The sequence below is a fragment of the Monodelphis domestica genome, chromosome 1, assembly GCF_027887165.1.
Source record: "Monodelphis domestica isolate mMonDom1 chromosome 1, mMonDom1.pri, whole genome shotgun sequence".
Classification (NCBI taxonomy): domain Eukaryota; kingdom Metazoa; phylum Chordata; class Mammalia; order Didelphimorphia; family Didelphidae; genus Monodelphis; species Monodelphis domestica.
In genome coordinates, this window is record NC_077227.1 from 93,922,036 (window position 1) to 93,939,061 (window position 17,026).

The following is a 17,026-nucleotide window of genomic DNA, read 5'->3' on the forward strand; positions in this document are numbered from 1 at the left end:
CCTCTTCATCTACAAATTGAGAAAAGAAAACTTTTATAACAAATATGAATAATCAAGCAGAACAAATTCCTGTATTGACCACATCCTAAAATTATATGCATACAAAGGGTAGCTAGGTGGTTCAGCAGATAGAGAGCCATACCTAGAGATGGGGATCTTGGGTTCAAATCTAGACTCAGATACTTCCTAGCTAAGTGACCTTGAGCAAATAACTTAACTCCAGTTGCCTAGCCCATATGGCTCTTCTGCCTTGGAACTCTTAACTTTTTGTATTGATTCTAAGATGGAAGGTAAGGGTTGACAAAAAACTTTTTATAGAGCACTTCTCTTACAACTCATGAAGTACATGGTATAGTGAATGATCAATAGGTCAGTAAGCATTTAGTCAGCATCTACTATGTGCCAAAAAACTAAAAGAAGATCATGGGGAGTGCAGTTTTCTCAGTTGGAAGGAAGGAGTGAAGAATTATGGGAGGCAAAAGTGATGGGGGTAAGAGGAGAAGGAAAGGGAGAAGCTCAGAAATTTTGGGTTTGTACCAGGTTTTTTGCAAGTTGGTTGCAAGGAAAGGGTACAGCTGTCATAAAGGGAATATAATCATGAACACTTAGAGCCCTGCCTTGCTACTTGACCTTTTCAAGTGATCTGCCTGGGGAGAATGGTAAAGTATCTCCTCTCTCTTTTTCCTCCTTCTCTGCCTCACTTCTTTTTTTTAATTTTTTTTTAATTTTTAATATTTATTTGGTCATTTCCAAACATTATTCATTGGAAACAAAGATCATTTTCTTTTCTTCCCTCCCCCCACTCCCACCACCTCTCCCATAGCCCACGAGCAATTCCACTGGGTATCACATGTGTTCTTCATTCAAACCCATTTCCATGTTGTTGGTATTTGCATTAGAGTGTTCATTTAGAGTCTCTCCTCTGTCATATCCCCTCCACCCCTGTAGTCAAGCAGTTGCTTTTCATCGGTGTTTTTACTCCCACAGTTTATCTTCTGCTTGTGGATAGTGTTTTTTAGATCCCTGTAGATTGTTTAGGGACATTGCATTGCCACTAATGGAGAAGTCCATTACATTCGATTGTACCACAATGTATCAGTCTCTGTGTACAATGTTTTCCTGGTTCTGCTCCTTTTGCTCTGCATCACTTCCTGGAGGTTGTTCCAGTCTCTGTGGAATTCCTCCACTTTATTATTCCTTTTAGCACAATATCTGCCTCACTTCTTATCAGCAAATCGATACTGCTTATCTTTGTGTGTTTTCCCACTCTCTTTAAATCTTGCTTATTTGTTGACATTTTTTATAATGGATTTTGTCTCCACATAAAGATAAGTTGATTTTTTTGCACGTTTACTTCATATAAATGAATTATTTCTTGGTGATAAACAAAAGCAAGCCCCTAAATCAATAGCCATAGATGACTTCAAGCCCATTTTGAAGCTCTCTGTCTCTGTCTCTGTCTCTCTTTCTCTTCCCTGCCTCTCTCCTCTCTCTTCACAAAGAGGGACTTCATAAAGATACAGGGACTGTGAGAATAGATTGATACACCCTTATGGTTTCAGGACTGAAAAGGAAATAGAAGGTATTTGCAATTTCAGAATAGTTATTGAGAAAATTGATAGGGAGTAAAGTATGGCTGGAATTTTCTATCTATAGTGGATCATGTTACCAATCAGGACAGTGTGTGGGAGGAGGACCCAGTATTGGAGTTATGAATTTGAAATAAAGTCCAGCAGAGCATGGTCTTTGATTCTGTGGCAAGGCAGCTGTTGAGATGATGACTGGAGAATATTTCCATTTTATAGGTGAAGAAACTGAGATACAAAGAGCTGAAGTGTTTTGTCCTTAGTCATATATTTGGACTCAAGCTTTCTGACTCTAAGACCTGTGTTCTTCCCACCATTCTATACTGTAGTTACTAATCACATAGCCAGCCATTGGAATACATCTTTGCCCAGGACTTGTTCTCTTTTGCTACAAAAACAAGTTGCTGGGCTTTATAAAAAGACCTTTCAAACTGATGATGTTTGCAAAAATATAATTATTTTTGCAAACATCATCAGTTTTAAATTCAAATTCAATTTCAAATATGAAATGATGGACCATTTTCTTGAACCTTGTTATCTTCATAAAATTAAAAAAATACCAAGTGACTAGGAGAAAGCAAAATGGGAAATTTGACCAGCAGGAAAATCTTTTGAAAATACATGCTTTTTACACAGCATATGTTCTTCGATGTGTTATGGATTTTTAAGTGGATTCACTTACAGCCAGGCTGCCAAGTCCTGTTTTTAAATTGAAGAAAGAATGTTTTATTTACAAGCTTTCCAAAGTATAGGCAAGCTAGAGCTGTGACTCACATTCTGTCATTATTTACTCTTTCCTGATCTGCCAAGATTCTCCTGCTTATAGCTACGTAAGTATTAAATAATCTGGTATAATTGGCTGTTGAATGTTTTTCTTCCTTCAGCCCCCTATTACTGGAGGTATTTAAGCAGAGGCTGGATGACCATGTATAGAGGATGTTATAGAGGGAACATGCTTCATCTAGGGATTGACTAGACCTCAGATCCCCTTCGTTCTGAGATTCCATTATTTTTAAATAGTCTTTTTCTTCCTTCCTTCCTTCCTTCCTTCCTTCCTTCCTTCCTTCCTTCCTTCCTTCCTTCCTTCCTTCCTTCCTTCCTTCCTTCCTAGGCAGAAGAGTATTTGGGGTTAAATGACTCACCCAGGATCATATAGCTGGGAAAGTATTTGAGGCCAGATTTGAACCTAGGACTTCCCATATCCAGTGCTGGCTCTCTATCCTATGAGTCACCTAGCTACCCTCCAAATTATCTTTTCCTATAAGACCAGTTCTATATAATGCAGCAAGTTTCTTGACTTGTAAAGCACCGAAGCTATAGAATTACAGAACCATAGGATGTGAGAATTGGAAGGGAGATCTTGGAGATCACCTAATTTGACCTCTTTTGCCAGATGAAGAAACAAGTTCTAAGAAGGAATAGGATTTATCCAAGAGTACATAGTGAATATAATGGCAGAGGTAGGACTAGAATTTTGGTTTTCCAGTTTTGAAGCCACGTTCCCATGGAGATTTTACTGTGTACCATGAAGCACAGAAGTTAGAGAAATAGAGTCTTAGAATTTTAGAACTGGAAAGGGTCTTAGAGATGGGTCATTTGTTGGTGGGTCAATTGCATTAGTATTAAAACATGTTTCAATTAATTCATCAAGTTCATGGTACCCAGAGGCAGTACAAGTATTCCCAGTTCCTCAGAATATATCTACCTTTGGAAGACTTATCCAATCAAATTCCATTTGTTCTTGATCAGAGTCATGGACTGTGCCCATTTTCTTGTTTGTGAGCCATCCTGGGTATCAGAGGATTTAAAATTGAAAGGGACTTTGGAAATTAGGACTTGTTCAAGGTTACTGAGACTAGCATAATAAAGCTGGGAATTTAAAACTGGGGCCATAGATAGTCTGTAGATGAATTATATTTTTTTAGATTTTTAAAAAAACTTTTCAGTAAGATATAATACAAGATCCTAGTATTTTGAGTTAGATGTGGAATTGAGTCCAAGCTCTGCTGCTTGCTAATTACATAACCTTGAGCAAGTCATACACTTGGCCTCAGTTTTCTCATTTGTGAAATAGAGTTGATAATATGCTTCCTACCACATGGAGCTATTGTGACTATTAAATGAAATGATGGTTACACATTTGAATAATATGAAGTGACCAGTTGCTGAAGTTGAAATGAGGAGCCCCTTGGGAAAAGTTATCATTTATGATAAAAGAAAAAATGGAAGCTAAATATAAGCTAATGTACACTCTAGATTTAGGGAGTGCAGGTTTTGGAATTTAGAGTAAGAATAAGTCCATTCTTGTGGCTCATATTTTGCTGGAGAAATCAGCTCAAGAGACAGAAGAAGCTTCTAGGAATAAGATGCTAATAACACAGCTGTAAAATATCTCATTGAGAAAGAAAAAGAGAAACCATTTAAAGAAATTGATGTAAATGTACAGGGAACTCATCAACCAACTATGATTTTTTAAAGATATCTACAGAAGATGGAAGCAAGGCCAAGGATATGAAAGTATGAGAGAGAGAGGCGTGGTCCTAGAAAAAGAGCACTATGGAACAGTCGGCTCAGTTCAGAGGCCGGTGATGAGTGCATAGAGCAACAAACATATTTAAAGCAATGTCGAAAAACTTGATGAAGACTTAAAAAGGGCAACACTGCTACTCAAAACAAATAGTGATGAAAATGGACAATAGAGATGAAACACCACTAAAATCTTATTCTCTTTTTTCCTGTTGGGAGAATGATCTTTGGATAGTGAATGGGGGTAAAAGGTAAGTAAGAAAATTGTAAGAGAGAGTCTAGTTTGTCACTGAGAGATGAACGATATTCCTGGGCATCAAAACAACTGGAGAGTGTGATTGCTGAATTGGAGTTGATCTTTGGAAAATCAGGAAGAATGGAAAAGGTGCCTCAAAATGAGAAAAAGCAGAGGTTAAAATGGGTCCAAAAATGGGTCAGTGACCTTGACTTTGGATTCTAAAAATCTTGAACATATTATTAAAGGAATGATTCATGATCATGTAGAAGGGGAAATGGTGCCAGCATTGTTTCATCAAGAACATTCACCTCATTTTCTTTATTGACATAATTACTATGTTAGTAAATCAGAGAACAGCATGGACATGGTATACTTAGGTCACAACAAAACATTTGATAAAGTTTGTCATGTTATCCTTGTGGATAAAGTAGAACTATAGGTTAGATAGCTGGATGAATAATTGAACACAAGTAGTTATCAGTAAACTGATGCCAGCTTAGAAGGAAATCCCTCTGGAGGGTCCCAAGGATTGGTCCTCAGTCTGTGCTGGTTAGGTTTGTTTTTTAATCAATACTTGAATGAAGGTATAGATAACCTGCTTATCAAATTTGCTGATAGCACAAAGCTGGAAATAAGTGAATAGTTACAGTGGATCCCATTGGATTGATTATAATGGATCACAAAGGATCACAGTAACCAGAATTATGAACTAAATCTAATTAGAACTAACAGGGATAGATAATTAAAAAAAAAAACCTTACCTTCCATCTTAGAATTAATACTGTGTATTGGTTCTAAGGCAGAAGATGGGTAAAGGTTAGGCAATGGGGGTCAAGTGACTTGCTCAGGGTCACACAGCTAGGGAGTGTCTGGTCAGATTCAAACCCAGGACCTCCTGCCTCTGAACATGGCTCTCAATCCATGACTGAGCCACGCAGCTGCCCCTGGATAAATAATTTTATGTTAAATCCTAGACTTGGTCATGAAAAGTCAATTTTATATGTACAAGATGAGAAGAGCACAGTGACTACAAAGGAGTCCAAACACATCACAGGGTATTTTTTTAAATTAAACTCTAAGCTCTTTATATTGGTAGTGAGGCACATATAATCATAAATTGTATTAAAAGGGGTGCAACACCCAGAGTGAGGTAAGTGATAGTCCTACTGTGTGCTGCCCTGGTTAGATAAAACTTATAGTAGCATGTTCAGTTCTGGGCATAATTTTTTAGGAAGAATATTGTCAAGCTAATGTGTATCTATCTAAAAAGAATGATCAAAAAGGTGAAAGGACTGGAGCCAGTGGTAAATGGGTATACTTAGCCTGAAGAAGAGAAGACTCCAGGGAATATGACACTTCTCTTTTAATTTAATTTTATTATTATCTTTTTGTAGTTTAGTTTTTATTTCATAATCATAAACTTAACTCTGTTGTCTAGCCAGACTTGTGGAAGGAAAAGGGAAATGAAGTCCAAAGAGAATTGTAGCAAGTGAGAGCACCAGGGTTACAGGGTATAAGATTGGTTTGGTGGTTAAGACACAAAACAAAACAAAAAATCTTATTAGATTTTGTCCACAGTCAGCAATGGTGATCTTCTTGTTGGTCGTGCCATCCTGAGAATCCAAACTCTCTATAGCTTCCACAGTGTTCATGCCTTCTTTCACTTGGCCAGAGACCACATGCTTGCCATCCAACCAATCAGTCTTAGCAGTACAGAAGAAAAACTGGGAGCCATTTGTGTTGGATCTAGCATTTGCCATGGACAAGATGCCAGGACCAGTATGCTTCAGGATAAAGTTCTCATCAGCAAATTTCTCCCCATAGATGGATTTGCCACCATTATGGTGACTGAAGTCACCACCCTGGCACATAAACCCAGGAATGATTCTGTGAAAGCAGGATCCCTTGTAACCAAATCCCTTCTCTCCAGTGCTCAAAGCCTGGAAGTTTTCTGCTTCTGCTGTAAGTGGGTCCAGGGGCTCAGTTTCCATGCAGATGTTGAAGTATACATTGGGGTTGTCCATGGCCACAGATGGCTGGGATGGGTGTGATGGTGGAGGAGAGATAGTGGGGCTCAGTGTCCAGGGGACTGAATGAAGATGAGAACTCTTGGTGGTGGCATCTGCAAAGCCCTCTTTTAATTTTATAAAGATTATCATAGGAAAAAGAAAAAAGATTAGATTCAGCTCCAGAGGGAAAAACTAAAACCATCAAGTGAAAGATGCAGAAAAACACAATTAGGCTCAGGGTAAGGCAAAATTTCTTCACAATTAATCTGTCCAAAAATGGAATGGGTTACATTGGGAGATAATGGGTTCCTTCTCATGTCAGTACTTCAAATGGAGGCTGGACAACCACTTGGTGGGTATGTTGTAGAGAAGATTTTTGGCCAGCTAAGGCTTAGTGCTAGTTGGCCTCTGAAGCCTCTTCCAACTCTGTAATTCTGTTTAGTGCTTTGTAATAATCAAGTGAATTATAAATGTAAGCTGGTGTCATACCCAAGGACTTCCTCTGCATGCATCTCTGAGATTCAGTTTAGTATCCGAAGATCCCATCCACACCAGTCTTCTTTAAAATAGCTTATTTCAGGAAAGAATAGCTTCTACCTCTGTCCCTTTGCCCACAATGTTTGTATTTTCAAGATTATTTAAAGAAGATTCATTTTTTTTCTTGTGCTAATTCCAGCATAGTTTACATACTGTTTTGCAGATCAGGAATGATGTTTTCTTTTTATTTAAGTATTGCAACTTTGTTTTATAAACTGTTATGGAGTCACAATTACTGAAGAGCAACAGATGTCTCCTTAATAGAGTTGTTATTTTTTTCCCCAGTAGAAGAATTTGTGTTCTTACTGGTCCCCAGAGGAAAAATGACATTTGCAAGTATTTGTCGTGGTCCAAATGTCTTTTCTCTGCCACTTAGAAGAAGAGCTGGAGAAGTTCTATAATGTTCCTTGTTTCCTTATAAATATCTGTGATCACTTTTTATAGTTGATCATAGTGAAATGATAGAGAGTTCCAACAGATGGAAACATGTACAACCTCCTACCTGGTTATATTTAAGACATAAAGAACAAAAAGAATCTTGCTACATTTCCCAAGGTTAGAGTGGGACAGACTGTTAGTTGGGAAAATGACCCAAAACAGGCATTTACCTTTTTCTAAAATTCAAGAACATGTAAAGAAATATGATAGATTATTATAGAACAACACAATAATTCAATTTCTATGATTTAAGATTTCAGAAGTATTTTTCTAACAACCCCGTGAAGTAGACAAGATAAATTTGTTATTTAAAAAAAATAGTTTTTGTTGATAGTTTTTACATCATTAGTTTTTCCCAGCATTCCTCTTTATTTCCCTCTCAGAAAACCATCCCATATAACAAATAGTATTTTAAAAAAATTCTTACCTTTGGTCTTAGAATCAATCAATACTGTGTATTGGTTCTAAGGCAGAAGAGCAGTAAGGGCTAGACAATGGGGGTTGAGTAACTTGCCCAGGGTCATACAGCTAGGAAGTGTCTGATTTGAACCCAGGACTTCCTGTCTCTGGGCCTGGCTCTCAATCCACTGAGCCAGCTAACTGCATCCCAAATAGTATTTTTTTAAAGAAAAAGAAGAGGAAAAAAATCAGCATAACCAATCAATATGTTGAAAAGGTCTGACATGTGTAACATGCAACACCTGGGGAATTCCAATCTCCATTAAGGGATGAATCAAAAGTTTTTGTTTATATCTCGTCATTTGAATCAAGCTTGATCTTTATAATCTTGCTACATTCATTAAATTTTTTTTTGTTTGTGGTTCTTTCCAGGTGCATTGTTGTAGTCATTGTGGATATTGTTTTCTTGATTCTGCTTACTTCACGAGGCAAGCGTTATTTATTCATATTTTACACTTGAAGTAACAGACCCAGAGTTATCAAAGTGGTGTGATGTCTATGGTCCCACAGCTAGTAATTATAAGGTCTAGAACTGAAACCCAGGTGTCCTGAGCACATTCTCTACTTCACTGTGTTTGAAATAATTATAGAAATGATTTAGAATCTTTGAGTTATAGAAGTCAAAGGGTCCTTGTTAGAGGATTATGAGGCTTCAAGTTGGATCTTAGACATTATCAAGCCTTTCATTTTAGAGATGAAGAAACTGGATCTCAGTAAGACTAAATGTTTTACCCAAATTTTTCCCAATTTACCCAAATTACCAAATTTTAAAATTTATTTATTTTAAAGTATCTCCCCAAAGTTACATGATTCATGTTCTCTCCCTCCCCTCTTCTGCCCTCCCTCTTAGGAGCTGACAAGCAATCCCACTGGATTATACATGCATTATCACTCAATTCCCATTTCCTTTTTATTCATATTGTAATAGAGTGATCTTTAAAAACCCAAACCCCAAATCCTATACCCATATAAACAAGTGATAAATCATATGTTTTTCTTCTGTGTTTTTACTTCCACAATTAATTGAGCACTAGGTTTGGGGATTTAATTTCAGATTCTGCTTCTCTTGCCTATTTTGGAAGCTTTGTCAGTCATTTCACCTCTAGAACTAAGTTTCCTTATTTGTAAAATGAGGGAATTAGACTAGATGACCTTTTAAGGTCTCATCTTACTCTTAATCTGTGATCTTATTCTGAGCAGCAGAATCAAGAGTAGAACTCGGGTTCTCTCACTAAATCTCATTCGTTAAAAAGGATACCAGCCTAACTCATTTATTTAAAGCTGGAGCAAAATCAGGACCAGAGAGGTTACTTTTTACATATCTGGAACCAAAGTCTAGTCCTTTAAATGGCAACTTCCCTCCCAATTGGACTGATTTGTTACTGTCTGTAACTGGCCTTCTCTTGTCATCTAAGGAATATATTCTCCAGAGAGAAAAACTGTCCTGAGGAATTATTAATAGGATGTCAGTATTCCTGTTTTTCTTTTTTCTCACGACCAGGCCAGTGGAGGGCCCAGATAGAGAGGAATTCATTTCTGAATTTTCCAGCTGATGCTCCGAGGGGCACTGGTGAGCTTTGGAGGGAATTTCTCCTTGCCAGCTCCAAAGGGGAGGTGCTTCACCAGCAGAGCACTAATTTAAAGTCTCCAACTGCTTCTCTCCTCTGCCCACCACAATTTCCATTATATACACCTCTATTTGCTCAGATTGGGCAAGTTGCTCATAAACTACTTCTCTTACTGTAAAGAAGTGCTTACGTGCGTCTCTCTGAGTCTAGATACCATGGTGATAGAGGTGTAGAGAGAACGGAATTGTGTTCTGAGGAAGGATACCCATTCAGCTAAGAGGATATAAAGAAGGTTGGTACTCAACAGGAATGTTGGGTGGGATGCCAGTCAAGAGCACATGCTATCAAGGGGAGAAAACCAAACAAAGTATTCCTAGAATTCAAAGACCCGACTTTAGGTCTTGGGTTGCCCATTCATTAGCTATATAACCAGTATATCTTCTCTAGGCTTTAGTTTTCTTATGTCTAAAACAAGGACATTAGCCCAGATGATCACTAGATCCCTTGGAGTTCTAACATTGTATGATTCTGAACTCATGTCATTACTCATCCCCAGAAGAGGAATTTGACTTACTCTCTGCTTAACTGTAATGATGCTATCACAAGAAGCAAAGAATGGAAGTGCTATAGAGATAGATTTGGACTGGACATTTGGAAAATCATCCTCACAATAAAAGTTGTTGCATAGCAAAATGAGCTGCACCAAAAAGCCATGAGTTTTGTTAGACTATGTCATAGAGTTCTTAAACCAGACGGACTCTGAAACCACTTCTAAAATTCGATTATTTTGTCACCTTGGACAAGTCACTGATCTTGTCTCAGCATAGTATAAAGGGAAAAAGTTGTAGACTTGGAACTGGAAGACCTAGGCTTGGGTTCTGGCTCTTCCACTTAATAACTCTGGAAATCTGTAAAATGGGAATAATAATGTCTTTTCTCTTTAGCAGTTTATTCTCATTATACATATCTTGTATGCATAAGAATATATATACTTACATATATATCTATTCTAACACCATCATCATTACCATCAGCAGAGCTAACATTTATATAGAACTTAATTTATGCCAAGCACTTTACAATTATGATCTCATTTTATCTTCACAACAACCCTGGGAGGTAGGTGCTATTATTATTCTCACTTTCTAGATAGGTGTCTAAGGCTAGATTGAATGCTCATCTTCCTGGCTGAGATGAGAACTTTTATTTATTACACTAGAGTAGTTGTTTTATAATATTACAGTAAGATTTTTGAACCTGTAGAGCTAGAAGTAGAATAGGGCAGGGAGAGGGCATGAAGATGCTGGGAGAACCATGTGCTAGGTCGGGGTGTGAGCCTATGACTCAAAATTGGTAGCCAAAGTGTCAGATCCTAGTCAGGGGCAGCAAGAAGTGACTTAGTAAGAACAAAATCTTTGCCATAACTTCTCAAGCTCTGTCTTTATCTCTCCTTACCTTCCAGTCAAATTCTAAGAAAAAGTTGACTCTATTTTCTCTCCTTACTCATTTCTCAATACCTTGTGATTTGACTTTTCAAAAACCCTTACCTTCTTTCTTAGAATTGATACTAAGTATTGGTTCCAAGGCAAAAGGGTGGTGAAAGGTAGGTAATTGGGGTTAAGTGACTTGCCACAACTCATTATCTCCCTGAATTCCTTTTTCCTCCTAACTTCCCTACTTCCCTTGATGGAAAGTCTTCTAGACACCCATGTTGGGAATCTTGGATTCATCCTTGATTCTTTCATCTATTTTACTCCAAGTTTTCTTGGTGGTATTCCCCTACCTCTTGCATCTATGCCCTTCTTTCTCCTCTACGGCAATGACCTTAGGTCAGGCCCTCATCATCTCTTGACCCCCTTGCCTTAAACCTCTTTTTATTCAGCATGACATAGTGGATAAGGCATTGGACTTGGAGTCAGGAAGGCCTGTATTACAATCCTGCCTCAGATAATTATTAGCATGTGATCCTGAGTAAATAATTTATCCTCTTTGTGCCTTAGTTTCTTCATCTACAACATGGATGGGGATGTTGGACTTGATGGCCTCCAAGATTACCTCGAGCTCTTTATTTATGATTCTTATTCCTCTTCACTGTTAACTAAAGTGATCATTTATCTATAGTGGCTCTCAGTTGACTCCAGGATAACATAGAAACTCTTCCCTTCACAATCTGGCTGTAGCTTCCCTTTTCTGGTTTATGAATCTCCTTCACATAATCTGGGTTCTAGTCAAACAGATCTACTTTTTGTTCTTCCTATGGGACACTCTATCTCTCATACCTGTACCTTTGCACAGGCTGGTCCTCAGACCTAGGAATCAGTCCTTCCTTGTTTCTCCCTCTTAGTATCCCTATTTCTTCAAGACTTGTCCCAAATTCCACCTTCTACCCAAATCTTCTAAACAAATCCTCAGTTGTCAATCTTCCCTCCAAATTACTTTCCATTTTGTTTTTCCTTCTTTGTGGTTATATTGTTCCCTTTCCTCCAAAATAATATAAGCTCCTTAAAGGCAACAAATATTTGTTTTTAGTTCTTGTATTCCCAGCACCTCATATAGGACTTGACATACAGCAGGCACTTAATAAATGTATGTCAAAATGAATGAGATAATATATTGTCCTTACTGTCTAACAAAACTATATCAACTCTTTCTTCAGAGAAAGAACTGATAGAAATGAGTAAGAGATAGTTTTATACATAGATGTATCTTTTGGTCAAATTATTCATTCTCTAGTGGGAGAGACAGGAGGGAAGGAGAGAATTAACTGGTATTTTAATGTAACAAATAAACAAATAAATGCATTTTTAATAAAAAACCAAGCTACATCAACTCAACAAATTCTGCATGCTCAGAAAGTTAAAAAAAAGATGTTATAGAGCATTTAAACAGGAAAGAAGGCAATTTAATCTAATGATCTCATTTTACCCATGAGGAAAGAGATTCAGAAAGCATGACTTGAATAAGGTCACACAATGAGCTAGTACAGAGCTAGGAGATGGACCTAGGTTACCTGGACCACATGGTTTGAGCCCCTTTCAAAAATGCCTCATGTGGTTGCCATCTAATGCTCTTTGCCTGTTGGAGGGGATTTTAAGACCTCCCAGTGGAGTTGTACTTATCCTTTTGTAAAATATATTTTGAAGTCTCTTCTGTGTCACCCTAAGCCCTTTATACCCACTTTATATATTCCTTCTTGCATTAAATCTAGGAAACATTTTATTTCTGAAGATCAAAAGCTACTTTCATTCACCCATTTTTGTCTCAGCTGACGGAAGACTTAAAGCTAAATTTGTTGCCCAAGAGTTGTATTCTGCTCAATAGCTCTCTGAAAACTTCCTTCAGATCCCCTTTATTCTATTTTATCCTGAAGTGATTTGGCAGATTCTGTTCCTTCATGTCCTTCAGATGTGCAAATGCAGAATATTAGAGGCATTCAAAGAAACCTGACTTTCCTTTGCCATTCTTCAAGATGAAATTTACTGATGCTCTCTTAAAAAATGTAATCACTTCCCAATCCTACTCCTCTCTGCCATAATAGCATTCTAAGTTGTAAACTAAATTGTTCAAAATTGAAGGACTGACTAGATCTGGCAGTATATGCCCCATTCTGCACCCAAGATCTACCACCTTTTTACTAAGAGGAAGGGAGTATTCTTCACCATCCATCCTCTAGCATCATGTTTCTTGCCATATTTTTCAATGCTCACTGCCCCTTGTCTCATGCCACCTGTTAGAGCGAGCCACCTTGTGCCCGGGCTCTATCAGTCAGCAATCCCTCCTTCTCCAAGCTTCACCTCATCTTTCTCTTTCATATCATTGTAGTTATCATCATTAAACTTCCCTTCCTACTCTTAGAGATGATAAGCATGTATTATTATACATGTATTATCACACCTGCCTTTATTCTTAGAGGCTTCAGTATTCATAGAGAAGTCTCTTTAAATGATCTAGACTTAAAAACATTTAAAAATAAATGAAAAACAAAGTAAAATATAACATTAAAGATGTACTTATAAGGGAAAAAATCAACCTAGTCTTGTCAATACCTCAAAGTCAACCCATCTAAAACTGAAGTCATTATCTTCCCTTCTAAACCCATTTCTCTTCTAAAATTTCTGTCAACGACTACCATACCCAATCTAAGGTTGAAACTACAAAGGCATCTTTTCTTCTTTCTTCTTTCTTCCTCTATCCATCAATTACCAAGTCCTGCCTATTCTTCCTACATGCCATCGTTTGCATTGATACCCTTTTCACCATTCATATGGCCAATATTCTTGTTCATGTCTTTCACTTCCTCTTGCCTGGACTATTGTAGTAGCCTCCTACTTGGCCTCCCTGCTTTTAGCCTCTTCCTTCTCTAATCCCTCTATCATATAGCTACCCAAATTGTCTTTCCAGGGCACAGATCTAACCATGACATTTCCTTGCTCAAAAATCTTTTAGTGGGTCCCTATTATCTCAGGGATAAAACACTAATACCTACAGAGAATTTATTGTTTTATCAATGGGTTATTGAATTCTCTGATCCTCATTTGTAAAATGGGTATATTAATATTTGAACCACCTTCCTCACAGGGTTGTTGTCAAGAGCTACTATTGTTAGTCTGAATGATTGCTATTATTGCATGGGCATCCTTGAAGTCTCCTCTGGATTCTATAATGTAGGTATGTAGGTATGGAAATATGTAGCTAGGGACATTGTGGAAGAATTAAATCACACTACTTTGTCCAACATGGAAACTGATAAAGCATTTCATTCACCCTTCTTTTACCCAGAACTAACATATAATGTTATTCATTCATTCATTCAACAAATATTTATTAAGTGCCATTTATGTGTTAGAAACTTGCATACAAGGAGCTCATGTTCTATTAAGGGAGAAACTACATGTACTCAGATAAGCTGTTTATGAAATGACTTATTTTTTTGGTAAATATTTATAATGTAATCTCAGAGGGGAAAACACTACTATCTGCAGGAATCTGAAGAGATTTCTTGTAGAAGGTAGCACTTGAGATGAGTCTTGAAAGAGGCTTAAGATGAATGGTACCATAGCCACATACTATTTCCATTGTAAATAAAAGACCTTAATTTCTCTCTCCCTCCCACCAACTTGGGAGGACAAGTATGGGATGAAGAAGCAGAAGTGAGTGGGGAGTGCATGTCAGGCTTGGGAGACAGCCTGTGTAAAGGTACAGAAGGAAAAGATGGAAATGGAATGTTAGATGTGAATACATATAAATAGGTCAACAGTCTTGGATGTGTGATGGAGAGTAATGTGAAATTAGGAAGATTATCTGAAGCCAGATTGTCACTTGGAGGCAGAGGGAAGATCTCTGCTGAACCAACCAGGGATCTTCTTTCACTCTTTCTGGACTTGAAAGTTGTCTAAGTTGAGGTGGTGTTTTCTTAACTTCTTTCTGAAACCTTCTGTAGAGCAATTGAAAAGTAACTTTTGGAACACAAGGTCCATTGAGCTGATGGTTTGTTTTTCTTCATCTATTCTCTGCTTTCTGAAGGCACATTTTAAATACCCGTTGAAATTCCACAGGAAAATGAATGGTGCATTTGGCAATTCATCAAATGGGTGGTGATGCTCTGCTCTGTATTCTGTGCATACAAAGAAGTGATGCTACTAATTATATATCTCTCATCTGATATATTCTCTTGCTCCCCCCTCCACAGAATCCCAAACTCCCTTCAATGATGTGCTAGAACTTGGATATAAATGGTAACTTGGTTGGAGATGAGTAGGAGGGAAATAGAGCTCTTTTATTTACACTGGCAATAATGACTTACCATAGCATTCATTCATTCATCAAAGGATCTAACGTGTACAGAGCAGAATCACAGACTTGAGAGTTGGAAGAGATCTCAGCAAAGGAGTTCCCACCATTACATCCCGGATAAGTGATCATTCAATTTCTTCTTGAAGTCCTCAAAAAAAAGACAATCACACCTTCTATCTAGGTAGCCCTTTCTTTCTTTCTTTCTTTCTTTCTTTCTTTCTTTCTTTCTTTCTTTCTTTCTTTCTTTCTTTCTTTCTTTCTTTCTTTCTTTCTTTCTTTCTTTCTTTCTTTCTTTCTTTCTTTCTTTCTTTCTTTCTTTCTTTCTTTCTTTCTTTCTTTCTTTCTTTTTTCTTTCTTTCTTTCTTTTTTCTTTCTTTCAATATTTTATTTGATCATTTCCAAGAATTATTCATTAAAGACATAGATCATTTTCTCCCCCCCCCCCCATAGCCGATGCGTAAATCCACTGGGCATTACATGTTTTCTTGATTTGAACCCATTTCTATGTTGATAATATTTGCATTAGAGTGTTCATTTAGAGTCTCTCCTCTGTCATGTCCCCTCAACCGCTGTATTCAGGCAGTTGCTTTTCCTTGGTGTTTCTACTCCCACAGTTTATCCTCTGCTTATGAATGGTTTTTTTCTCCTAGATCCCTGCAAATTGTTCAGGGACATTACACCGCCACTAATGGAGAAGTCCATTACATTTGATTATACCAAAGTGTATTAGTCTCTGTGTAGAATGTTCTGGTTCTGTTCCTCTCGCTCTGCATCACTTCCTGGAGGTTGTTCCAGTCTCCATGGAACTCCTCCCCTTTATTATTCCTTTTAGCACAATAGTATTCCACCACCAACATATACCACAATTTGCTCAGCCATTCCCCAATTGATGGGCATCCCCTCGTTTTCCAGTTTTTGGCCACCACAAAGAGTGCAGCTATGAATATTTTTGTACAAGTCTTTTTGTCCATTATCTCTTTGGGGTACAGACCCAGCAGTGCTATGGCTGGATCAAAGGGTAGATATTCTTTTGTTGCCCTTTGGGCATAGTTCCAAATTGCCCTCCAGAATGGTTGGATCAGATCACAACTCCACCAGCAATGAATTAATGTCCCTACTTTGCCACATCCCCTCCAGCATTCATTACTTTCCTTTGCTGTTATGTTAGCCAATCTGCTAGGTGTGAGGTGATACCTCAGAGTTGTTTTGATTTGCATCTCTCTGATTATAAGAGATTTAGAACACTTCTTCATGTGCTTATTAATAGTTTTGATTTCTTTATCTGAAAACTGCCTATCCATGTCCCTTGCCTTTATCAATTGGAGAATGGCTTGGTTTTTTGTACAGTTGATTTAGCTCTTTATAAATTTGAGTAATTAAACCTTTGTCAGAGGTTTCTAAGACGATTTTTCCCAGTTTGTTGTTTCCCTTCTGATTTTAGTTACATTGGTTTTGTTTGTGCAAAAGCTTTTTAATTTGATGTAGTCAAAATTATTTATTTTACATTTTGTGAATTTTTCTATGTCTTGCTTGGTTTTAAAGTCTTTCCCCTCCCAAAGGTCTGACATGTATATTATTCTGTGTTTACCCAATTTACTTACGGTTTCCTTCTTTATGTTTAAGTCACTCACCCATTTTGAATTTATCTTGGTGTAGGGTGTGAGGTGTTGATCTATTCCTAGTCTCTCCCACACTGTCTTCCAATTTTCCCAGCAGTTTTTATCGAATAGTGGATTTTTGTCCCAAAATCTGGGATCTTTGGGTTTATCGTATACTGTCTTGCTGAGGTCGCTTTCCCCCATTCTATTCCACTGATCTTCCTTTCTGTTTCTTAGCCAGTACCAAATTGTTTTGATGACTGCTGCTTTGTAA

General features: G+C 37.6%; 2 protein-coding genes across 2 annotated transcripts in view; one reads left to right on the forward strand and one right to left on the reverse strand.

The window, feature by feature from the left end:
* RGS10 (regulator of G protein signaling 10) overlaps window positions 1-17,026 on the forward strand; it is a 112,701-nt gene that overhangs the window by 81,248 nt on the left and 14,427 nt on the right. The window lies entirely within an intron of this gene.
* On the reverse strand, window positions 5,741-6,374 carry LOC100026176 (peptidyl-prolyl cis-trans isomerase A-like). Its single transcript, XM_056803497.1, has one exon. The coding sequence runs from the start codon at window positions 6,372-6,374 to the stop codon at window positions 5,772-5,774; it is 603 nt and encodes a 200-aa protein (XP_056659475.1). The 3' UTR covers window positions 5,741-5,771.

What these genes read in the sequence shown, in the direction of transcription:
- LOC100026176 (XM_056803497.1), bottom strand. Translation starts at nt 6,374, where the DNA reads ATGGACAACCCCAATGTATACTTCAACATCTGCATGGAAACTGAGCCC.